We start from the raw sequence: 26,407 nt of genomic DNA on the forward strand, positions 1-26,407 counted from the left end.
AAGGAATATGTAATGGTGACGTAACCTTAAGCAAACTGCCTTATGTAAAATAATTCTTAAATTGCAGGCAACTTTTGACGCTATTTAAACGAATTGTACCTATTTGATATCTTAATTGGGTGCGCTAAAACTTAGAAACGGTCAACTAAAAAAAAAAAGCAACATCAGTCCTATTTATATATTTATATAAAGTACAGGTTAAACGCTGCGAAAGAAAAATCATTTAAAAACTTGGCGTTTGAAATAAAACATTTTTTCAACAATAAAGATCAATAAGTTATAAAAACCGTTCTTAACCTAATAATTGTATATACACTATTTAAAATAAAAAAATAAAAGAAATATAAACGCAGCATCACACTTTCATTTAGACAAAAGTATGATAAATAACTGTGTTTTTTGTAAATCATGCACAAACAGTTCACGTGATAGAATGATTCCAAGAGCGAGCACAAGAGGGGCGATAAAGGAGTTAATTTTATTTTTTATAAATAAATGTACGAAAAAATAAACATAAGCAAAAATATAAATTACTCAGAAAAAACTAAAACAAGCAACAACAACAGCAACAATACGAACACAAAGTTAGGAAAGTAAAAAATGGCCTAACAAGTGTCTGAAAATAATTTTGTTAGGAAATCTGTTTAAAAATAGTTAAACTAATATTTGAAAAACCAACTATAGGCTACCATAATTATCAGATGCGCCATGGTAACCATCTGATGGATCGGCCTCCGCACGAGTCCTAGTAGTGCGTAATGCTCGAATTCGATTATTGTCTGTATGAACTTGCTTTGTATTATTTTGGTCTTTTAAAATCACAGTTTTAATCTTCTGACTATCAGGTCGAAAAGTAGAAGACCTACTAAGAATTGTATCTACTTTGTCCCTAGTACGCGGTAAAGAATTTATATCATTAGGTTTTGTGTTAAATGCTTGCAGTTCGTATAAAATATTTGTGAGTTCTGATGAAATATTCGACATTCGATCAGAATCTATAACAAAACTAGCTCGACCAGACGTGTCAGCGCTATCAAGAAACATATCGCTATATCGCTCATCCTTTTTCATCGTCATTTCGTAGTGCGGAGGAGCAACAGGAAAATAGACAGGAATCACTTGGCTAGGAACTCCACTTGAGTGCTAAAACGCAATAAATATATAGCGCAATTTTTAGTTTTTACAGAACTTTATAAGATTTACAAAGTTTAAAAATCTTGAACTTTTCTTACCGTCTCAATTGAAACAATGCTACTTGCTCTACTATTTATATGCTGAATAGGCTTTTTATTTTTGTAACTACCATCAGTTGAGACCTCATCAACGTCGAGGTTTCGTTGTTTTTGTCGGGGTAAAGTACTTGCATTTCTATTAAACGATTCATATTTATGAATGTTGGAATCAAATGTGGAGTGAGATAAGCGCGCCAGGTTTTCTTCATATATAATTTCTGGAATATCATTACTTGCTTGAGTATGTAGAAGGGGTTTCATTTCATGACTCTGTCCAATACTAAATTCACATTATTGATTTTATACAATTCTGAAAGTAAAACTACTTATTGTATACAGCTCATAATAATGGGCAGAATGGTAATTTTTTTTTCAGGAAATATTTCAAAAATAAGTTACCTTGGTAATCACGTACATATCTGCAAACGAATAATTTACCTTGATATCCCGTACATATCAACAAACGAATAATATACCTTGGTATCCCGTACATATCTGCAAACGAATTATCCCATTCAAGTTGTTCAGACGAACTATCACGTGTACGAGTAGCAAGAGAGAGTCCTTGCGCAGATTCACTAGAAGGTAAATTTTTTGATGTAGGAACAATGAGACTCTTCCGCTCTTCCGATGGAGAAGCCGCAAGTGTTTCCAAAGTATTTCCATGGTTACCTGAGACTGCAGTCTGTATAATGTAAAAAACATTAATAACATGTAATTTAAAATGATATTTAAGTAAAGATTCATTACTGAAACAAGAACTCACTTAAACTCTAAAAAAAGAAATTTGTACTATTTTAAAATCACTTTTTTAATGGTAAAATGTCAGTATAAACTTACTACAACAGTATCTTTGGTGGTAAGATTTGTTCTTGGTTTGGGATTTTTAAAACCAGCTATCTAAAAATACAAAATTAGATATTTAAAAAAAAACTACAATTAAAAATTTCCAGGAATTTATAGGTACATAGAACTCATTAACTTACCCTCCGATCAAAAAAGCAATGATAGATTATCAGATATATACCCTGAAGTATAAAATTGTAGAAATCAATACCAAATAGAAATCAGGTTTGTATAAGTAGTTTCTTTTACTTAGCACATTTTTATGCTAAAAGATATAATACTAAAAAACTAAAAAGAAAAGGGAAAAACTATCACCTCGATAAGAGCAACAGCTCCAAGAATATGATGATACATTGTATTTGAATTTAAATGCAAAAAAATCGTCACACCTCCCACTAACAAAACGTGAATGAACAGAAGAATTTTGGAGAAGAGTAGTGCGCGCCTTTTATTGATCACAATAATAATTAACCAATGCAGTATTAACCAGAGTGTTGAAAAAATTTAAAAATTACAAATGAACACAAACATCAAACCTGGTATGACTAACAACATAAGGATTAAGCAATTCTTTATGACTACGCATTGATATACTAATCACAACATGCATTACAAGGGTGGCCTACAATAGAGAAGGTATTGAAATTCAATCAGGCAACAGCAATTAATTTATCAATTAAAAATTGTATGAAAACACTATGACATATAAAAAAATATTTAAGTATAAATTGTTATTGTTTACCAATATGAACAATAAAGATGGTACTCCAACTGCTATTCCAACCAAATCAAAAGAGAACTTATGCAAAGAACACCTACAAAAATTGACAATAAAAAATAAAATAACAATGTGGTCATGATTGGATAAACAATTACAGACTTTTTGAGATTTTTCTATCAAACTACCTTGATTGCAAACTAAACTTGTTTAAGTAAACTAAGACCCCAGTGATTGCAAGGAGAAGAATTGGTGTGCCTAAATTAAAAATTTAAAAATTTGTATCTAAACTAAAATAGCTAAAATAAAACTAGATATAATATTTTAAGTAAAAAAAAATTACCCCATCCAAAAAAGTAAAACAAAACAAGATGACCGCTTCCTTTGTCTATTGCAATTCTTGTAGAAAAGTAAAGCTGAATAGATTCTGCAAAAATCCAGCCGAAGAAAGCAACTCCCAATATTTGTATGACACCAAGAAGTGAGAAGCAAAAATACTGTGAGAAAAAATTACTGTTTTAAATCAAAAATTGAAAAATGAAACTAAAGTATATAATAAGATAATCCAAAAAACCTAATATATATATATATATATATCTATTTTAAAAGCAAGGTTGTCAAAAGCTTCAAAGCACATAATGATAGAAAATAAAGTTTCATAACTTACAGAGTTTAGTGTCTCAGGAACAAGCTGTAAATATGATATGATAATGCCACCAGCAAATGCTATCATAGTGACAATAATGACCAGGTTGATGTTACAAATAATAGTTTGACGAGCAGATTGCATGTACCTGTAAAGAAAGAAAAAACCACAAAAAATATATTTACTGAACAATTACAAAGTAATTTATAAATATCTTAACTTTGATTTAAAAACCAAAATAATACAAAAACACTATCAACCTTGAGCAACAAATATGAGCAAGGCATGACACCAAAGCTAGAAGCACTAAACATATAATGCCAACAGCAGCAGTCAGTGTAAATGTCAAGTAGACCATCCTTTTTGCATTATCCTTGTATATAAAAAAAAAATTAAAATAAAGATAATATACAAAAGTATATTTTTGTGGTATGTAATTTTAGGCCTATATAAACTATATTTCTTCAACTATCTTGAAAAGACTTATTTAATAAATGTACACAGTTGTTCAAATTATAAATATTTTTTAAACCAAATTAAGTATCATGAGTACAATGCAAATTGGAAAAGTGAACTCAAAAGAATCGGAGTTAGAAGTCTTCTGCTGCAATCTACTCTTTCATATTGGATAATGATTAGCAAAATGAGGATAATTATGTATCCAGGAATAATACCAATATGATTGAACAAAATATCTATGTGTGGATATTGCTGTTTGCTGCTTTAGGATAGAATAAATTCAATTGGTCTTATAAGTAAAGCTATATCAAAAGAAGTAAATCAAATTGCTCCTATTTAGAACATTTCTGACTACAGACAATAAGAAGATGGATAGAGCAAAAGATTTATGGAAACTTTGCAGCAAATCATTAGATACTAATGATTTGCTGCAAAGTTTCCATAAATTTTTTGCTTCAAGGAAGATAACATCTAATGTATTCAGCGGTTGAAGATGGAAAGCTGTGCCAAAGAGAAATCAAGATAATGTTGTATAAAAATAGTTTTATTTTGTAGATGGTCAGAGGAAAAAATAGATTTCACAGTTTAAGACATTTGAACAATTATTATAACACCTGAACAATTATTCTAATCAATAACTTAATATGTAATTGATAAACCAATTGTTGAAATTTGTGGAGATTTAACAATTAATACACATTATTATTAGTAAGCTTTTTTTATAACTCATTGAAGCAATTCTTTAATATATACACTTAAATTAACACTTACATTAATAGTATACATTTTTATTACCAAGTTGGAAAAAGTGGAATTAAAAAGTATTTGAAGAAGAATGTTGGGGTCAAACTTATCTAGATTATTTGTGCCTTATATACCAATTAGCCACCATTGAGGAATTTAGTGATAACTTTAGATAGTATCAGATAACAAATCTACTGACTAAATAATTATCAAACCAACAGGTTTTCTCAGATTAAAATAGATCTTAAGAATGAATTTGAAGCTTATTTCTTGTCTACAGATGAAAAGTGTCAAGTAAAAATTTCCCTGATGTTTTCAAGAACATTAAAATTGGAAGTTAAGTTTAAATTAATCATGAAATTCATGGCCATCTTGGTAAGGTTCCTCAAAAAAAAAAAAAACAGATAAAAAAAAAAAACTGATAAGAAAAGAGATAAATACTTAACATTTTGATTACTACCTTTATTTTTAAAAATATTTATCAAAACAATCAGGCATTGAGTCCAAATGTTGATGAACTGAAAAATATTTGTTTGTACAACATTTTGTACGACTCAATTGCTGTGATTTGCAATGGTTGTACCCAAAGTTATTTTTTAAAGTTAAAACTGACTAGAAAATCTTTAATAGAACTTACTTTTATAAAAAGTGCTTTACAAGTCAGTAAAATAAATGCTGATTATACTGGTGTATTAGACACAACTTTGAGTTAAAATGAGTGAATTAAGTGACTTCAATTTATAGATCAAGTTGACTTATGCACCACATCAACTTATATACTGAAAAGTCTACTTAGTGTGTAAGTGTATAAGCCAGGGTCACTTTTTTGACCATTTCTAAACAGTTTAAAGTCTCAACACAACAAATATATTGGTAAATACAGTTTGTGAAGTTTTACTCTAAATTTCAAAAAATTTGGCCTAAGACATTTTTTTAATCATTTAAATTATAAAGATTTGTTAGCAATCAATAAAATGACTTTTTATTGTATCTATTTTTGTATTATAAGAACATAATCATTATTATATAGTATTTATGTTAAATTAAAAAAAAAAAAAAACATATTAAATTGTAAAAATATACCTGTGGCACTATGATTGCAAAATTAGTAAGATGCGAACATTCACAAATTATATCAGATCTTGAAGAAGCATTTGAGGTTTTGCAGCTATCCCTTGCCCATCCACCATTATATGGCCTAAAAACAAGTATATTTACTAGAATACCAAAACCAAGGTCTGATAATATTGTGCACATAAAGAAAAACTTCAAACAAACCTTTTAAAATCCCAATAGGAACAGAAAAACATTTCGTTTGCAATTTTCTAAAATAAACAAATTAAACAAGAAGAATAAGAAGAGTTTAGAAAGCTGAAGTTTTCTTTGAGCAACTTGAGCTCTTCAATGTTAAAGTAAGAATGTTGTGTCATCAAATGAAATATTGAAATAGTATGAACCAAAAAAGAAGTTAATGGTTAAGACTTTTGCATTAAGATTTTCTTGCTTATAACTTGTTAAAAATAATATTAAGTAAAAACCAATAAATATATTATTTTATCTTTTTTAATTAAAAAGAAAAATTATTATTTGATAAAAGCCTACATAAAATTTTATTACAAATATTGAACAAAATAAAAATATGTAATAAAAAATAACTATAAACTTAGGCAAATCCAAAATGTAAAGTAGTGTTTAAAAAGTTGCCATGGTAAATGCTGAAAATTTTGTTAGAACCAAATGTTTGATTTGATTCAAATCTGTTGATCAGGCAGGCCAGAAGAATAAATTTTGAGCTTATTAAATATATTTTTTATTACTATTTATTATATATATTAAAAATTTTAATCTCTTCCATTTATGTTTTGAGTGTACAAGGGGGATTTTCAGAAGCCCCATTATGCTGAAACTCCCACCGTTTATTTTAATTAATCAGGATACTTGCTGATAGTATCTTGAAGTTTTCTAGCATCACTATGTAGGTGTATTGGTTTATTTGAGCTGCAAAGATATTGAACATAACCTATTCCATTAAAACTAAAGCAGCTCCAAATACCAATGCTCTCATCACCACCATTTTTATTTCTTTTCACAAAAACTTTTCTTTTTCTGACATTTACTTTTGTCACTAAAAACTACTTATTAACATGTTTTCATGGACCAAGCAATCCTCTCTATATGTGATTTTTTAGGCTTTTATGATCCAGCATGACAATAGATGCCATCTGACTTGTTACAAGTTTTCAAAGTCTTTTTTTTAAATTCTTGGAAATCGATAATCTTGTTATTCTCTATTACTGAGACTGGAACTATTCTTTACACCTTTTCACACCATGTATATTTGTTGCTTTACATTTTATCTTAAGTTTCCATTATGTTTTCAGGTATATATGTATATTTTTATGTACTTCTTATACTTAATTAAACTGAGCTTAGAGTTTTTATTTTGTTTTAGATAAACTAAAAACTCTAAGCTCAGTTTAATAACTTTAAGTACTTAAAAGTTAAAAAAGTCACAAAATAAACTAATACCCCATTTACACCAAAAAAAAACAGAGTTTTAATAACACTCGCTTTTAAAACAGTGTTTTATTTAGATACTGCTTTTTTTGACTCTTTTATTTGAAACAAGGTTTTAAAAAGCAGTGTGAACAGAGAAAATGCATCACAAGTTTAAATAACCACGATTAAAACAAGTTTTATTTTTGGTGTAAATGGGGTATAACAATACACATTTTTGTATGTTTAAGAATAACAACAACAACAACAAAATCAGTTGTAGAGAAATATTTTTTTCTGTCTTGTAAAGAAAATTTCAAATCTTGATCATATTTAATTGTAAATAAAGTACAGACAAATGAAAATTGCCTTACCTTGTTTAGCTTGAATGTGATTTGAATTGGATCTATAAAGGCTTTGGATAAGTGAGAAAAAGACAGCGAGAAAACCTGAGAACTAATGATTGGACTAAAAAAGAGAAAGCTGCATTACCATTGGCCACATTACCAATCATATTACCAAAATACCACAGATACAAATGATTTTTATAATTCATAAAGAGTTTACTATTATACCTGTAAACATTTTCTAACTTGGCATTTGGTAATAGCTTATCCAAGTTCTTATAAACAATAGCTACACTCATTGAATCTGTGGAAAAGTTTGTAAAACAAAACAAAATATTTCAAATAAGGAAGTCTTTTAACAAACAAAACAAAACAAAAAAGTTCTGAATAAAAAAATGAACGTTGAAAAAGTAAAAATTTAGTTTTTAGAAAAGATTTTTGATGATTTTAAGTTATTAACTTGTTAACTTTAATTAACATTAGTTTAAACACACTAGATTCACTTCACAAAGCATTTTAAATTTCTTATTTGATCTATGATAGTTTAAATCTACATTTTTATAACTTTAAAAGTTCTTGGGATTTGTAATAAATTAACATATTTAATAACAAACGAGCTTACTTTCAATCACTGGATAGTTAGTGCTGGGTACTCTGACATAATGTCCCACATTATCTTTCAACATAGAAATCTTAAAGTCTTCTTTTTGGTGAGAAACTGTCACTGGTTGTATACTTATATCTAAGAGATATATATTATTTTACACAAAAGATACCTTAAAACTGTCATTATAATCATTCAAAAGATTTTATAATCTCCTCCAGATTCATTCAGTATGCAGTAAATTACACAAAATTGGTTACAGAAAATTTGATTATGATAAATAACATTTTTCACATATCTTTATTAAAAACATACCTAAATTTTCAAACGTGTATGCAAACAGATCATTTAGCTGATGTTTTTTGATTGGATTTACTTTATTAATGATATATTCTTCCAAATATTTCATTAGAAAAATACTTCCATTTTTCTGCTATAAAGATAATATTCAAATGAGAGTTAAAATTGTGAGCGTAACTTAAAAAGTTTAAGATGTAGAGGATAAAATTATGGTATTAGTTCTGAACGAAAATGAAGTGTACAAATTTTGATAAAATCTCTATTAGATTGCTGAACACAATAAGTTTTTGATAAAACTTATTATGACAATATAATTGTAGGTTTTTGTGTAATTCTTAAAAAAAACAACAACAACAAAAAAAAACAAAAGAGTAGCATTTAAAAAAAAATACCTTGTTTACTTCTAACCATTCAGTTTTAAAATCCAAACTTAATGCAGAACTCACACTAGCAGCAAATGTCTATATAAAAGTATGAAGAATATTTTTCAATAAGAACTTTAAAAATTAGTTTGTACAAAAAACATTTAAACTGATCTTTTTACCTGAATACAGTTAACAGATTTATCTTTTTGGTTCTCATTAAACACAATTTCATTGCTGAACTCGACAGCTACTTTTAATGCTTCTACTAATCGAGATAAAGCATCAACCCTCCAATTGTGATGAGGCAATCCAGAAATGGTCCCAACAAAAGTTTTGAGTGCCTGTAGGTAACTTGACTCATCTATGATGGAGTTTTTATATTTTGCCACCTGAAAAATTAAAAAAACTACTTTTTAATTATTTTATAGTATTAAAAGTTATTATTTGTATGTAATAACATTGCTATACTTACAAAATATTATTTATGAAAGAAATAATATAATAGTGTAATATATATTATGTATATATAATGTATATATAATTATTATAATATAATAATATATGTTATAATATAATAATATATATATTATAATATATATATATATATTATAATATATATATATATATATAATAATGTATATATATATATATTATAATATATATATATATATATATATATATTATAATATATATATATATATATTATAATATATATATATATATATATGTATATATATATATATATATATATTATAATATATATATATATATATATATATATATATATATATAATATTATTATATAACATTATAATATATTAATGTCTATTTAAAGTAATTTTATTATAGGAGAAGAACTTAATTTGTAAAGCAAACTTTACCAAGCTATTCAACCAAGTATAACTCTGAGGTGCAGGGGTTGTAGTTGCTTTTCTGTCAGAGCCACCTCTTCCAGATTCAGATCCTGGTGATAACAATTTACACTTTGAACGAACCATTACAAAGCCCTCATTACATAGACACTGGTATGAACCAGGAGTATTGAAACATTCAGCATTTTCATCACAAATTTCTTCTTCATTTTTACTAATAGAATTGTTTTCTTTAGAGAAACCTGCTCCCTCACATTCATTAATATCTGAAAAAGAAATATTGAAAGTGTTGGAAACATACAGAATGTTGGAAAAATTAAAAAAAAAAAGTATTCTTGATTTGTTAGGAAATCTCACCTTCACATAAAGGCATGTTTTCATTCCAAGAACCTGATTCCAAACAAGTTAAATGACTGCTTCCATTTATTTTAAAACCATCTTTACATTTGATAGAAACATCTTCATTCTCAACATAAACATATTTTTCTGAGAGATAATTGTCACTCTCAATCCTTTCAAGGGAACATGCAGCTAATAAAAAATGATAAGTAATAATATGCAACAATAAAAACAAAACAACAATATTTTCTGAAAGTTAAATTATAAACTAGAAAAATTTAAAATATTTAAAATTTAAAATATAAAAATTTAAATATAAAAATTTAAAATATAAAAATATAAATAAAAAATATAAATAAAAAAAATATAAATAGAAAAATTTAAAACCTTGCACTTGAAGTTTAAAAGTTTCTCGAACAACTCCTACAAGATTCTTTGCTTCACAAATATAAGCTCCAATATCTTCTTTTTTTGATTTTAAAAAGACCAATCTTTCTTTGTTACTAACAGGAATTTCTACTGAGTTTAATGATAACTTATACCATTGAATAACAGGAGCTGGATCTCCATTAACTTTACAAACAACCTCAACTGGTTGACCAACCAAAACATCTGCCTTAGTTGTAGAAAGTGATAATTGAGGTTTGCCTAAATGAAATTGCATATTACAGGAGATGCCCTTCAAAATTCTTGATTCAGAGTTTAAGCTTTAAAATGTCAGCCACATTGACCTGCAAGTCTAACAAACTATCTTTAACTAATTTTTTTTAACTGATATAATTAAGTTAAAAAAAACTAAGCAACAGTTTGTGTCTACACAAATACTTTGTATTCACTTACTGTAAACAAGCAGCTGAGCAGAAACATTAGCCACCAATCCTGGACTAACTGAAACGCATATAAAGCTCCCTTCATCTGAATCTTGTATATCATAGACTAGAAGACTATTGTTTTGAAGCAGCCTGTAACGCTCATTTAAAGCAACTAGCACAGGTTTATCAGAATTCAAACCTTGAAACTGCCATGATGTTACAGGTTGAGGAATACCTTCAGATTGACAATCAAATAAAATAGTGCTTCCAAGTAGGGACTCTTTAGACACTGGTACACTAGTAAACTTTTGCGTCACTAAACAATAAAAAAAAAAGCTAAAATAATAAAATTAATAAAAAATAATCCTAAGAACATGTGATAAGTTTAGAAAGAAATTTTTTAAGAAAATTAACAAAAAATCTCATACTAAAATTTGATTTACCTACAACATTTATTTGTGCAGAAACATTTTTTGAAATGCCTGGACTATGGGCAACACAATAATAACTTCCTGATTCCTTCATAGTCAAATTTTTTATAATTAAACTACCATTAAGAAGTATTTCTTTATCTCCACTGCTAACAATAGGCTTTGGATCATTTCCTAATATACTTTGAAAGAACCATACAAGCTGTGGCTTTGGCACTCCATATACTTGGCAAATAAGAGTATGATCAGAACCATATAAAACATCTGCATCTGTTGGTTTTGCTGAAAACTCTTGAGTAACTAAATTTAAAAAAAGGATCTCAAAGCTACCAAGCATTTCCGTTAAGAATATTCCTGTTTGTTGCGCCTGTTATTAAGTTTCATAGTTGTTATAAATGTCCTAAATTTTTGGAAAATTATCAACAAACGTGATACCAGACATAGTCACTTCAGAACATCAAAGTATTATAAATTTTATTACTGAGAAAACCATTAAAAAGAAAAAGATTTGTTTTTACATTTTTTTTTACCAGAAAGAAATGTGAATTTTGTGTAAAATTAGTTCTGTTAGACTTTTTTTATCAGAAAGAAATGTGAATTTTGTGTAAAATTAGTTCTGTTAGACTTTTTTAGGCATAAACTATTACAGTTACAGTTATTATAGTTTAAAAATCAGTGATCACCAACAAACAAGCTATTTTAACAAAAATACAAAAAAAAAAAAAAAAAGACAAAAAAGAATATGAATGGTAAGTGTTTTATCTATTTTCTTAAGATCTTTTTAATGAAAATAGTAACAAATGACACTAATTTAATATGAAAATCTTAAAACTTTCATACACTGTACAGTATTAATATTATGTTATCACAGCATGAAGAAGAAAATGTTCTTACCATAAATATCCAGTTCTGCAGATACATTTTTTATCAATCTAGGACTTTTAGAGATACAGATATATTCACCTGCATCTTCATAAGTAAGATTAAGAACTGTCAAAGTATTTTCATTAGATACTAAATATTTGGAACTACTCCATATTTCTTCCAATCTACCATTAATCTTACGTAGCCATGTTACAATAGGCTTTGGTTGGCCTACTGAAACACATTCAAAAAAAACATCAAGACTGTATAAGACTTTTTGAGAGGCAGGGACTTTCATGAAACTTTGGATTGCTAAAGAAAAAAATAAAATAAGTTATTCAAAAGAAAAATATAAAAATACATGTCAAGAAACTACTGTTCAAGTTTAACATACCAAAAACATCCAATGTTGCAAATGTTGTTACATTAAGGCGTGGACTTGATGATAGACATGTATAGTTCCCCTCATCTACAAAACTAATTGACTGTATAAGCAAGGTACCATTTTCAAAAGTATATGCTCTTTTATCTGAAACAGCAGATGTTATATCTCCTTTGGTTAAAAACCATGAAACTGTAGGCTTTGGAATTCCTTGAGAAACGCAGTCAAAATACACAGAATTACCATAAATAACTTTTTGGTTCGAAGGTTTTGTTTGAAACCACTGAATAGCTTAAAAATAAGTCAAGACTGAATTTTAATGAAAGAATTTTCAAAATGGCTATGTTTTGATTTTTTGGGACACTGAACTTCATATAAAAATAAACTTTTTTTGCTTTTGAACAAGTTTGGTGCTGACATTATATAGATATATACGCAAACTTCTTGGATTTTATATTCCTAAAGAAGTAAATGTTAAAGATGAAATTAATACTCACGCTGAACAAGCAAATGAAATGTTTTAGCTGCATATCCCTCAGAGTTCCAAGCTTCACATACATATGTTCCATCATCATCCCATGTAACATTTTTAAGTTCAAATACACTAAGCCTTGTACTGGGCATAAGATCATGTTTAACATCTTTGAATTTAGGATGAACTTTGCGCCATCTGTAAATTGAAATAGGGTCAGATAAAGCTTCACAAACAAGTTTGACATTTGTAAACATTTTGATGTCTAGTGTGTCTAGTATTTCATTAAATCGAGGAGAAATAGCAGTAGTTCCTGAAATGAAGAAGTTATATAAAAATTCATAAACATAAGTAAGGCAAAAGAAATGCTTTTATGAATTCTAAAGTTAAGAAAAAAAGCTTCTTTACTCAGTCTGTTTATGGTACAATCTACAATCCAGATTGGTTTTAAAGGTTGCAGAATATTCACACAATTAACTGATGAAATAGCTAAACTAGAAAACAAGGTTTTATATTTTATAATTAATCTGATTATTTCAAAAACAACTACCATTAATTGTTAGCCTCATTCTGCTAAACCCACCAGTTTCACATTTACGCCAAATGGCAAACAGGAATCTAGTTTGAATATTATCATATATTCGTGCACAATTGCCATTTAAATCTTTAATTAAAAACATCTCTTGACTTTCAACTGTTTGAAACATCAGGTTTGTTGTTTCACAATTTGAAGTGAGAATAAATGCTGATTCTGAGTTTGTGCTTAAACAAAGACCTAGAAAAATCATCAGAAAAAAAATCAAACTACCTTTGTAATAATCACATCATGCATCAAATAAATTGTTTCATATACTGATAATAATATAAATTAACTAATTAGTTAATTTGTTATCTTAGAAGGGAGACTCTTAACTATTTTATTTGTAACTATTTTATTTGTAATATATTTGTATACAGAGAATGCACCAGTCTAAATACATATGTATTGAGATCATGTAACTATAATTAATTTTATTTGAAAAATAATCAAAAAATATGAAGATCATAAGAAATGCTGACCTGTTTTTGTGTGTTGCACTTTATCATTGCTATAGGTAAACATATAACTATCACCAGCACACCTAGAGTTCATTTTTACTGAATGCTCAGCTTTATTAGCTACAATATCAGACAATAAACATTGCCCTTCTGGTGTATGTTGAATCAAGTATGAAGAAAAATCTTAAGAAAAAAGTCTTTTAAGATAAATACTTATAAAAAGTTACACACAATTAACAAATCAAAAAAAGAAAAAAAATGAAAGAAATATCATAAATAGTTTATCTTGTTTTTATCTTGTTTGGGATTTGTTATTTTGTTAAATCTTATTATTTTAGACAGTCAAAAAATACACAGTAGTAAACTTTATTTTTTAACAGAAGAACCAAAGTAATGAGTTTTTTTGAGTTTTCTCCTGTAAAAAAAATAATACATTGCATCATTAAATCTTGATTAGTAATACATAATAAAAATAATACCATTTAAACAGCCATACAGTTCAACTCTCATGCATATTTTGTACTCTGATGTTCCAGCATTGTTCCAAGTAAAAGGATTCACTCTAATAAATCTTGCTCGGAAGGTGGGTAAGAACCAGTGTGTGATTACAGAGTTTGAATTGATGTTGCCTTTTAAAATCTAAAAGCAGGAAATCACTCACATTAGTTTTTCGATTTGAAGATCATTACTTAAAATTGCTTAAACAAATACTTTTTTAAACTATTCAGTTTTTTCAATTATCATTTAAGAGCATAAAACATTCTTATATCAAAATTGATACCAGTTTATTTGTTAACAAAATACCCAATAAAAAAGCACTAAAATATAGTTTTAACAAAAAAGAAAGAATGCTAGTTATTGAGAACCTTATCTTCACCAAATTCTTGATACATTTGATAATCTTCACCATCTTTAGAGTAAAACAACTTGTATGAGGTCACCCAGTCAGCTTTGTTACGGTGTCCTTGTGTTGAAATCCCAGAAACTATTGTTATCTATGAATTTTCAATTTAAGTAAAGTAATAATTATCAAATTTAAGAAAGATTTAGAAAGTGGTTTGAAGAGTTTGTCAAACTTTTAGAGAAAACAATTTCTTCATTGAACATAATTTAGAAAAAAACTGAGAATTACAAAGTTTATAATTGACAAAGAGATTTTATACCTTTACAAGGTCAATTTGAAGGTATTGTAAGGCATCATTGCTACCACTACACCACCCATCCAGAAAGCTGTTTAAGCGTGCATAGTGTGGTAAGAATGACTCTCCAGCAATTGAAGAAGCGGTTATAGATTCATTCAATATCTTATTGCTCTGCATTCCAATTGGAAGTGTGCAAGCTAAAAGTGTTTTTAGTTGAAAAAAACAAAGGAACTTGGACAGGGAATAATGAAATTCAAAAAGCAGAAAAAATTTCACTTTTTGCTCAAAGAAAATTTAACAAAAAATTTACAAGATAAAGCTTGAAAATTTTTATTTAGCATTAATTTTGAAATATATCAGAGATTTATTTCAATTAATTTAAAAACAATAACATTTTTGTACAGAATAATTACCTAAGAATGGTTGTCTATCACTATCTATAAAGTCAAGCTCCAAAAAAGTTTTTATAGGGCATTTTCCACACTGAGTGTTACATTCATTTTCCATTATGATTTGCTTTGAACTCTATACAATAAATGACTAGATAAATAAAAAAGTTTTTATCATGACTAACATAAAGCTATGGATTGTGATAAATATATAGCTTTAACTTTGCACTATATAATTTAAACAATAACATTTCTCATGAGCATTGTAAATTGTTTATATTAATTACAGTTATAATAATTATTCTTAACATAACTTATTTATCAAGCAAAATAATTATTTAAATTTGTAATAATGTTATCATATTAATATAAGAAATAAATAGCATACTTTAAAACAAAAACGTGTTCCACGAAGATCAACAGATGATTTGCCAGGCAAACATTGATTATCCCCACATAACGTTGGCTGACCAAAGAATAAATTTTTGTTTGTACTAAAGGTTGTGTCAGTAGTACTCAAAGTGAGATTATTCAAAAATAGACGTACACGAGTAAAATTTGACACTGTATCAGTTAGAAGTTCAACTTTTTCTTTTAGTTCTAAAAAAGTTTAAAATCATAAACAATATTTTGTTTGTCCAGGACATAGTGCAAGTGTAAAACTAAACCTAGCAACACCATGCCTGATATTTATTACTAAAAATTTTCAACATTTATCAGAAATAGTTTTATAGAGAACTTTCATTTTATGTTACAATTTATCTGCTTTCTATCAGTTAAGATTCTTTATACTTTGGATTATAATCTTACTTAAATTTGGTTACTATAGAAAAACTGGATTTTTCTTCAAACAATAATTTCAACAAATAAATAAAATTAAAAACTTGTTTGTTAAGCTGCATATGAGCAATAAATAATACTTCTTACTCTGGTCAGTCTCAAAATCACAAATATTCTTCACTTCAACATAATTTTGTTCCTCAGCAGAAGGGAGTGTTAAGAATTCTTTTGGTTCAGTAGAACCCATGTTGTGACAATAAACCATTACTTCAGTTGTTGATTTATCTTTTCGAAATACAGTAATTGGATAGTCCCCATCCAAAACAACATTTCTTAGCTTGCTGACACTTAAACAATCAACTATAAAAAGGAACAAAACCTCTTTAAACAATACTTAAATTCTCTTAACCAATTAGTTTATGTAGATACAATAGAAACTTATAATAGTGCTAAAAATGAATAGTGATTTTTTTTTTTTTTTTAAAATAGGCACAAAAATAAATTTTCAAGATTAATGTCATATCACCTAGGATTTTTTTTTTCTTACCCTTAAGGATATCAGCGATTGGAGATACCTAAGTAATAGTTAACTAGTAAAAGAAAATTTGTGCTCTAAAAAGCTGAACCAAAAATATTTTTTTAGGTGAAACTTAGTTTTAAAGTTTCTTTCAGTAGTGTTTTTATATAGATTATATTGTATAAAAGCTTTATGAGCCACAAGCAACTAAGTCAATAACAACAAGAATGATCATCAAATTTGATAATTCTGCAGGTCTGAAGATCATTAAAACTGGTTGAAAAATCAGAAATTTTAGTACTAAAAATGAAGAGTGATTAACGTTAAAGATTTAGGATTATTTCATTGAGTAAAAATTGACTGTTGAAAGAAAAATTTGCCACTTTTAAGTTATATTTAATCACAGAAATATAGGCAAAATGGATGTATAAAATATCCAAAGTAACATAACATAAAAAAGAAAAAGAAACTACACACACACACACATACACACACACACATATGCATGCATGTTTAAATGTATATAGTTTCTTGTTCTTTTTTATAAAAGAAGAAATATTTCTGTCAAACAAACTCTCTATAGAAATGTTTAAGTGCAGTAAACAAATAAAAGCAGAATTTTAGAAAAGTTAATGATAAAAAAGCTAAAACTAAAAAGTACTTTCAAGATCCTTCAAAGTAAGTGATTCGATATTTCTTCCTCGTAAAAGTATTGGAGTAAAACATTGACCTTCAAAATATTCTAAAGTTTTTGAGAAGGAAACAAGCCACCATATTGACCAATCACAGTGAAGCTTATTGCCGCTTAAATATCTAAGAAAAAAGGTTTTTGCAGTTGACTTTTTAAAATAGCAGTACACATAACAATTGTTCTTTATTTTATCTAAAACTTCTGCATTACATATACCTAAAAATAAAATAAGTTTATTTATGCATCATAAAAAAGATTTGTAGATATGTAGAAAAAAGATTATATTATTATGTTTATTAAAAAAGTGAATATATAAAGAGAATATTATTTTTTGGAAGTCAGATGTTCATAAGAAAAAATAATTAGTTTGGATAGATGTTTAGAAGATAACTGAATCAGAACTCAATATTTAACTAATATTAACAAACAATATTGTGCAATACTCACAGTTTTTTAAGACCTTGATTTTCTCTGAACACTGATTCTTCTAATTTTGTTACATCATTTCCTCTGAGGTCACTAAAACAATTTTTATATGGAATACACAAAAAGAACAAGTTTTGTACAAAATATTTACACAAAATGAAAAGTTTAATTTTAAAAAATAATATTAGATCAACTAAATACAAAAGATTGGGTTTTAAAAATGTATAACCCTTTTTGATTGTTCTTTTAAAAATAGTCAATGTTATTAGAGTAGCATGTCAAAAGCAAGTCTTTACAATTAGAAAAGATCAATAAGAGCATATAGTAGTAACAAATTAATAGTTTATTGTAATACCTTCTGTATTGCAGGTGAATTTTAACATAGTTACTACTTAAAGTTCATGACATATTTCCATTTAATACTTGATATTTTAAAAGTAATGAAATAAGATAACCTCATTCTTTTTAATCTTTTGAATAGACTTTACAAGATTTAAGAAGTACAAAAATTTAAATCAAATATCAATTTATATTTTGTCCAATTTTAGGTTACAGTTGTCAAAATAGTTTTCTTACTTTAATAGTATGCTTAAGCAACAAAAATTAAACTTTAATATAGTGCAATATATTATCTGTTGGATATATATATATATATATATATATATATATATATATATATATATATATATATATATATATATATATATATATATATATATATATATATATATATATATATATATATATATATATATCAGACAGCTCAGTGCACAAGCTAAAAGACAAGCAAACATTAAATGAAGATATGTCATTTATTTAAATAATGTTACAACAGTCAAACTGTGTTAAACATTAGTATATGTTAATAAGAAGTATTTGGAAACATAAAAATATAAGAAAGCATGTGAAGATATGTTGTTTTATTTCATACAGTGTACGCAGAGAAGTCAGGCTAAACAAGGCCTTGTCATCGATGTATGAGATACTGTTTCCATTCAACAAGCTAAAATTAATACAAATTAACAGGGTATTAGTACATTAGTAGAGTCAATTAATTAGTAATATTAAAACTACATAAAAATTATTTGTAACACGAAGTGATGTAAGTATTATTATAATAAATTATGGAGGCTATGAAATAACTAGATAAAATGATTGAGATACAACTATATAAACATTTGTCCTATACTTATATCATTAATACAAATGCAAAAAACTACATGCTATATAGGCATATTATTATAAATTATATCAGTCAATTAGGATCATTATAAAATAGGGATGCGCAATCCTTTGAAAATTTTCAATTTTCCAGCTGTTGGTTCTCTGCAAACTATAAAAAATACTTTAAATTCTTAAATTGACTCAGATATCAATCTTAAAATAAAAGTAACAATCTCTTCAGCTTGTTAACTAGTTATTTTCATACATACAGTAAAACTAGTAGACATTCATTGTTTAAATCTAACGGTTTACTACAACTTCTGGATTGTTAAGCTAACTTTCATTATAAATCTATCAAATTAAATTTAATTTTTCAATCTTTTTTATGAGCATCATTGTCACCTTAAGCTTTTCAAATGTAAATCAAATGTTAAATTACAAAAATCCATAAATAATATAGTAGTTACCAAATAAATTGTACAAATTGTATAAATTGAACAATTTTACAAAGAACCTAACTATATATTAACCACATTAGATATTTACCTAAATTATAGCATGGTAAAATCTTTGTTTTTGCCCTAATTTATTTTACTAAACTCTTTTTCTTTATTCACAAATGATTACAATTCTGTCTCTAAATTATGTAAAATTAAGTAAAATTCCTATATATTAATTTACTACCATTTCAATATGAACAATGTTAATAGTTTTATCAATTTTTAAACTTATAAATTTCTTTTATTGATTTAAAAATCAATCAAACAGTTAGCATTTAATGTTAATAACATTTTAAAACATTTTAAAAAATACATTATTTTGAAAAACCAAATGACTATTTTTGTTGGGATTCCCAAGGGTGGTTTTATCTGAAAGTCATAGGCTGGAAGATTAAGCAGTTGCAAATAGGTGACTTTTAAATCAAGTTAAGTTAAATCTGGTGTTAGTTTAGTTTTCACTATTTTGAAAATTTTCAAAATACTCAAAACATTTTCTACTAAAGAAAAATGAAAAATAATAAGATAATCAAGTAGCTGCAACTACAGATTTATTAAAAGATTAAGTAGTTTTTTTTAAAATAATTATTGCATTATGTTAAAAAAAATTGTTTGTTTACTTATTGTATAAATTATGTTGACTTTTTTAAACCAATAATTTAAAATGCTTTTTGTTTTTATTGGCAACTCATTTTTACCAATCAGTTTTATGTGCTTCTGCACTAAGATATTGTTTCATAAAAGCAAGAAGAAAAAAATTATAATTAACCATTTATAATGTTCATTCCAAAATTGAATGAAATCAGTATGGAGTCAGTGATTCAGATTTTTCACTTCGAAAAAAACGGGGGGAAAAAAAAACAACAGATTATGGAAATATCTGATTATAACAGTAAGTTATATACTGATTCAGACACAAGCTTCCCGATTTTTGTTTATAATTCAATACCGCTTTAAATTTGGCGCGTTAATTTGTTCAAGAAAGTAAATTTAAATCCTCTAGAATGAATTAAATTATATTTAACAAACTTACAATTCCGAAGTAAGCGATGATAAATTTTCGGGAACATTTTTAAATCCAAGATTTGAACAGTCGACCCGATAAGTATAGCCTCCATTTAGTGTTGGAACCCATTTGCTTTGACATTCGTTAATATCTAATAAACTTACGCTTGAAAAACTTACAAACAGCAGTGAAACGATAAAATACATTGACATTGATGCTATACTGTTTATGCTTGATTAAGATAGTGTAGTTGGAAAGGTTGTCCTTTTTTCGGTGTTTTTTCTCGAAACAGAAACAGCTCTAAAATCGTCACTAAACTCCAATAAACATAACCATGAATCGCATAATAAGGATAATATATTATTTATTTCTTCTCCGCTTAAACTTTATTAAAATGTACTTCAAGAAAATTTAATTATTAAACGTCGTACAACAATCTGCGGACGTTTTGCTTTTTGTTTGTGTAAAAAAAAAATTTTATTAAATGTCAATCGTTTTATACGAAGCCACGCTCCTTGATCCTCGTTACAAATTTTAAATTTTAAAAATTTTTAAATAACTCTTACCAATGTTTATTTATCAAAATGTCATTCTTTATTATTTTTACACGCGATTTTTTTGAGATGGTGTCAAACAATCTTCTCCGTTGGCGATTACTAAAAAAAACAACGTCGGCAGCAATCAAAAGTAGAGAATATCGTTTGAAGCAAGTGTTGTGGTATGCTTACAATATTCCTTTATAGAACACATTGAATAAAAGATATCCGTTACAACAGTTCGTATTTAATTTTTTTTTTAAATTCGTGGTTTTTAATACATTCAAATTGTTATAAAAAGTCAAACTTACCAGAATAAAGTCTTTCCAAAAGAAAAGTTAAATAGATTTACGATTTTTATTTTCAAACAAAGTTTAACGAATTACTTGTACATTTATCTTTTAATCGCCTAATGCCACTGATAAATTTAGAACTGTATCCTGTGTTTAAAGCAGCTTATTTGAAGATTTAATGACTCGATTAGTATCAAAGATCGGTAAACTTAATTCCTATTAATATTTCGCTAAATCAATTTATGGTATAAATTGCTCCCTTGCAGTACATTACAGTGATTATAGTTTTTAATTTGTCCTTGACATGCTATTCTTATCAAAAAGTAGCTGGTAGCAAGTGAAAAGTGTGACTAACAATGAGTTAATTGACTAATACTTTAATTGCTTCTATAATCTCAAATATAAAAATTGAATATAAAGTGCAATCGCTCTTTATCTTTTATTTTTGATAAAGAATTTTTACTTTTTTACCTGCCAAAAACGTTTTCTAAATATTAGATTTAAACTTTGGAAAATTAGTATATGTATATGCATATACATACATACATATACATACATACATAAACATATATATATATATATATATATATATATATATATATATATATATATATATATATATGTATGTTTATGTATATGTATGTATGTATGTATGTATGTATGTATGTATGTATGTATGTATGTATGTATGTATGTATGTATGTATGTATGTATGTATGTATGTATGTATGTATGTATGTATGTATGTATGTATGTATGTATGTATGTATGTATGTATGTATGTATGTATGTATGTATGTATGTATGTATGTATGTATGTATGTATGTATGTATGTATGTATGTATGTATGTATGTATGTATGTATGTATGTACACACATATACATGTAAAAAAATTTATAATCTAAGCTTTATAAGCTTTATAAGATATAAATATATATTATGATTGTCAATACGCAGCTATTTTCATTAACTTAAAAGCAACTGAGTTATTGGCAGTCACGTCACATCAGACGCATTTCCGAGTTTTCTATCAATAAATAATGGGTATTGTAGGATGCGGTGTGGTTTGTCTTAAAGATGCCTTTTCATGCCAAATTTAAAATCAAGTTGGATAAATTTTTTTGCTTCTCAGTACGCACAAGTTTTTCAACTTTTACTTTATCGTTTACTTATATTATGACTGGTCCGTGATGCACACTAAAGTTCCTCCGCAAACCTGAGCATGATATTTTAGAGCCAATCGTAATTTATTATTTTGGCGGATAAAAAATGCAAAGTTCAAATCAAAATACGAAATGATCGCACGAAGTTATTTATTGAACTTGATCAAGTGTTTTTATAGGATTTCAGTCTCTGATTCCTCGTTCTGAGGAACATTCCGCTAATTCTTGAAATTTCTTAAATAAAGTAATTTGTTTAAAACAAACAGTAATTACAAAAGAATTTACTTACAAAAACAAGTTAAGGAATATCTTTCACGAAAAAGAAACACTATTTGTTTGTATAACCTTTGGGATAACATAACATCAAAAAGAGATTTCTAAAAATTTAAACAAAAAAATGTGTTAAAGAAATCAATATCAAGATAAGTAACACAAATTAAATGTGATCAAAATTTACTTTTGACGAGATCCAACTGAAATTAATTGAAAATAAAGACAACTAATTCCCCACAAATAATTCAAAAATTTCATACGGTGATAAATATTTCAAAGTTTAATTATAAGCGTAGTTGCATAAAAAGTGTGAAAGTAGATAAGAGCGTTTCGGTTGAACACGAGAAGATGAAAACGTATGAATACGCTTCGTCAATAATATTAATCTCTAACGTAACAGATTTCAAAAAGAGATTTTGCGTTTCTCTTACGCATTCACTCACTTAAACATGAAAGATTTATGAATAAAAATTCTAAATGCCAAATTTTTAAAAAATTTTTTCTTTAAATATGCATATTTGATACGTATTGACATTCAATTATTATTCTTCATGCTTTTTATTGTAATACTTTTTATAATTTATGTGCGCTAAGTTAATTGTTCTTATAATAAATATTGTTGTTATTATAACACATATAGACAGATTTTTTTCTTCATTTCGCGTATTCAACAGTGTAAGGAAATTGTTGATGCCTTTTAAGCGTCTCCTACGTAATATCGCTGGTTACAGGTCTATTGAATACGCTAAATGAAGACAAAAATAAGCGAGGACTCAATATTCGATTAAATTTTTAAAAAAACTAAATAAATAGATTAGGCCTGAGAACAAATAAGAAGCGTGTACTTTTGTAAAACGCACTATCTTATTGCTTATTCGTAATATAAAATTAAGTAACATTAAAAGGTCAGAAGACTGAAATGAAAACTCTTTATTGAACATTTTAATTGATGAAGTAACTATTAATAAGAAATAATTAAACTAAGAAACTCTTAAGAATCTTTTCAAGAAAGTTTGAGGTTAATCGAGAGGAAAAAGCTTTTAGCAGTATTAGTAACACAAATATATAAACAAACAACAACAACAATAACAACAATAAGATTAATAATGATGATAATGATGATGATGATGATGATGATGATGATGATGATGATGATGATGATGATGATGATGATGATGATGATGATGATGATGATGATGATGATGATGATGATGATGATGATGATGATGATGATGATGATGATGATGATGATGATGATGTCCTATATACAATGCCCAGTGTCCATAGGAATATCATGAAAAATCATTTCGCTCTTGAGTAATTGTTTATCAGTAGTTTGTTAAATTGTAAATTAGCTAATAACTGGTATCGTGTTCGCATTCTAATAAGGGCATCAAAACAACAGTCGATATTTTTCTCCAATTATGGTTATTATGAAAACGTATTATGAAAACAATTATGAAAACGTAGTCAAAGCTGAGTGTTTTCACAAGAAAATCTGATATTGAGCTGCATCAGCAACATAACTTTTAGCTCAACAACAACCTAATGAAGAAATAGAGATGATTCAACTATACTATCACAACTGATTTCGTTTTATGGAATGCTTGTACCAACATCATTACTAAAAAGATCTTACGTGGTACTGCACTTTCTGCAAGGGCATTTGCTGGTCTACGTATGTTCAACTCAAAAACTTCAGATCATTTGTATGTAAACTATCAAAAGCTACAATTTCTTTCTGTTTTTCTTTAAAAACAGTGATGTTGTTAGCTATATTTGAGGATTTTGACTGGAAAATCTTGCAAAATGAAGAAATCCAAATGTTTTTTTCAATGATTTGTTGGATAATGCGAATTTAGGATTACATTCCTGATGATGTAGTTCTAAAGAGCTAGCACGGTGATCAACTTTAACAGATTTAACAACCGAAGTAACAAACAATGAGTTTAATTTGCAAGGGATGCTAAAATTATCCCTTGTCTACGGACCTGATTAATAACATCTAGAATTTTCCTAACAATAAGCATAAACATCATTAAAATTTGCTTTTAAATTTATTCTTTATAAGAAAGTTTAAAAAGCTACGTCGATTATTACATCGGCATTAATCAATTTGAAAAAAGTTCATATACATTTTTGCAATCTGTATTAGATGAGTTTCTTAGCACAGAGAACTATTTTTATCCATTTACTTTTAGTGAAAAAAATATGCATTGAAACCCTTAACTCCATTTAAGCTTGACATAAGCTATTCGAATTCTGTTCTATTTACAGAGAAAAACCTCCGTAAAATTAGAAAACTACTGAACCTAGTTAAAGAGCTAAAAGTTAATCATTCCATACAAAAAAGATAATTTTGCATTAAATGATAAGGGACTTTGGTAAACTATTTTTTCCATCGTTACCCTCTTAAAATTTTTAGGCTAAGAATTTTATTTTTGGTGTAAAGAATATTAATTGTAAACAAAAAAATCTGTTACCAATTGGTTGAAAGATGCCGCGGTAGCCAACATAGGATTCTTTGAAATGCAAACTTTTTTAAATACTGTCTTTTTTTTTTTTTTAAACCTATCAATAAACAATAATTGTGTTTAGCGGATGGTTACGCCTTAAATATTCCAGAATCTTCAACCTAGACTCACCTTCGTATATTTTTTGTCCTTCTACGATTAAAAATAACAATAAAAGCTGATAGTAAAAGATTTTATTTACTATTATTATTTTTTTTGGTAAATCTACGTTTAGCATGTTACGTGTAGGAGTGATAACCCCACTTATAAAAATCAAGAAAAGAATTTAAAATGTGAACTTTTTTTTCCCCTCCTTTAATGCACTGAATTATGAATGACAATTGTTTGGAGAACAATATATGCGTGCATAATATCTGGATTTTTCTTAGTGACTTTGTTTTTAACCTTTACTTACAAGAAAATGAAAAACGCAAACACAAATAACTTCATGCCGTCGAACTCATTAATAATTTAGCTGTTAGTTTATGCTTAATTATTCTCATTTCCCATCGCACCGAAGTTTGCTTATAGCTGTATAATTCTGAGCAATATTAAAATGAAACTGGTTTCATCTAAACTTTTAGCCATTCCATCTGTATAATTCTAATTTCTCAAAAACTTAAACTACGTTTTTTAGTATATACATATATATATATATATATATATATATATATATATATATATATATATATATATATATATATATATATATATATATATATATATATATATATTGGTTCGTTTTTATAAAGTACATAAAAATCTCTAAACAAAAATGTTAAAAAAAGGAACCCCTATCACAGGATTACTAAAACCTTTCGCTAATCGTTTCGTTTTTCAGAAATGAAAACTCTTTTAAGGCACGGGCTCTCGAAATTCTCATTAGAGTAAATTTTGTCGCAATTAGGAACAAATAACTTTGTTTGGCTTAATGGTTTGAAAATTCTTTTATCTGATATTTTATTAGGATTATAAACGGTAAATATTCAAAAGATCAGGCTTAAAAACCGTAAATACTCTTAAAGAGATTAGATTTAAAGATAGGAAA

At 27.0% G+C, this 26,407-nt stretch overlaps 1 protein-coding gene across 14 annotated transcripts; it reads right to left on the reverse strand.

Annotated features, from left to right (window-relative positions):
- Window positions 1-167: 167 nt before the first annotated feature.
- LOC145190503 (uncharacterized) lies at window positions 168-25,511 on the reverse strand. Of its 14 annotated transcripts, none has more exons than XM_090089752.1 (43): window positions 25,492-25,511; window positions 22,863-22,950; window positions 21,146-21,235; window positions 20,607-20,891; window positions 18,844-18,915; window positions 17,934-18,005; window positions 17,457-17,608; window positions 16,426-16,638; window positions 15,887-16,098; window positions 15,523-15,634; window positions 15,131-15,306; window positions 14,834-14,962; window positions 14,447-14,606; window positions 13,989-14,150; window positions 13,480-13,704; window positions 12,955-13,242; window positions 12,470-12,748; window positions 12,106-12,387; window positions 11,224-11,511; window positions 10,809-11,096; window positions 10,356-10,616; window positions 9,987-10,160; window positions 9,639-9,895; window positions 8,937-9,146; window positions 8,785-8,853; window positions 8,408-8,525; window positions 8,111-8,230; window positions 7,717-7,792; window positions 7,516-7,609; window positions 5,924-5,970; window positions 5,729-5,843; window positions 3,703-3,815; window positions 3,464-3,590; window positions 3,140-3,293; window positions 2,985-3,054; window positions 2,821-2,893; window positions 2,615-2,700; window positions 2,394-2,523; window positions 2,219-2,260; window positions 2,073-2,132; window positions 1,709-1,917; window positions 1,233-1,512; window positions 168-1,143 (listed from the first exon to the last, which is right to left on the reverse strand). In XM_090089752.1, exons 4-43 carry the CDS (start codon window positions 20,789-20,791, stop codon window positions 679-681), a joined length of 6,645 nt encoding a protein of 2,214 aa, XP_089945878.1. In that variant the 5' UTR covers window positions 20,792-20,891; window positions 21,146-21,235; window positions 22,863-22,950; window positions 25,492-25,511; the 3' UTR covers window positions 168-678. The 14 variants fall into 14 exon arrangements, with proteins under 14 accessions (XP_089945878.1, XP_089945879.1, XP_089945877.1 ...); XM_090089753.1 differs by lacking the exon at window positions 25,492-25,511 and adding an exon at window positions 25,330-25,419; XM_090089751.1 differs by lacking the exon at window positions 25,492-25,511 and adding an exon at window positions 23,107-23,306.
- Window positions 25,512-26,407: the final 896 nt, after the last annotated feature.

This window comes from Hydra viridissima, unplaced genomic scaffold (genome assembly GCF_058129835.1).
Source record: "Hydra viridissima isolate aposymbiotic clone 2 unplaced genomic scaffold, HvirCarnegie_v1 scaffold_6, whole genome shotgun sequence".
In the NCBI taxonomy this organism is placed as follows: Eukaryota; Metazoa; Cnidaria; class Hydrozoa; order Anthoathecata; family Hydridae; genus Hydra; species Hydra viridissima.

What these genes read in the sequence shown, in the direction of transcription:
- LOC145190503 (XM_090089752.1), bottom strand. Translation starts at nt 20,791, where the DNA reads ATGTCAATGTATTTTATCGTTTCACTGCTGTTTGTAAGTTTTTCAAGC. An exon ending in TGCACAAATAAATGTTGTAG is followed by an intron (nt 11,097 to 11,223) that starts GTAAATCAAATT and finishes TTTATTGTTTAG; the next exon opens with TGACGCAAAAGTTTACTAGT. An exon ending in GCATTGTTTCAATTGAGACG is followed by an intron (nt 1,144 to 1,232) that starts GTAAGAAAAGTT and finishes ATTGCGTTTTAG; the next exon opens with CACTCAAGTGGAGTTCCTAG.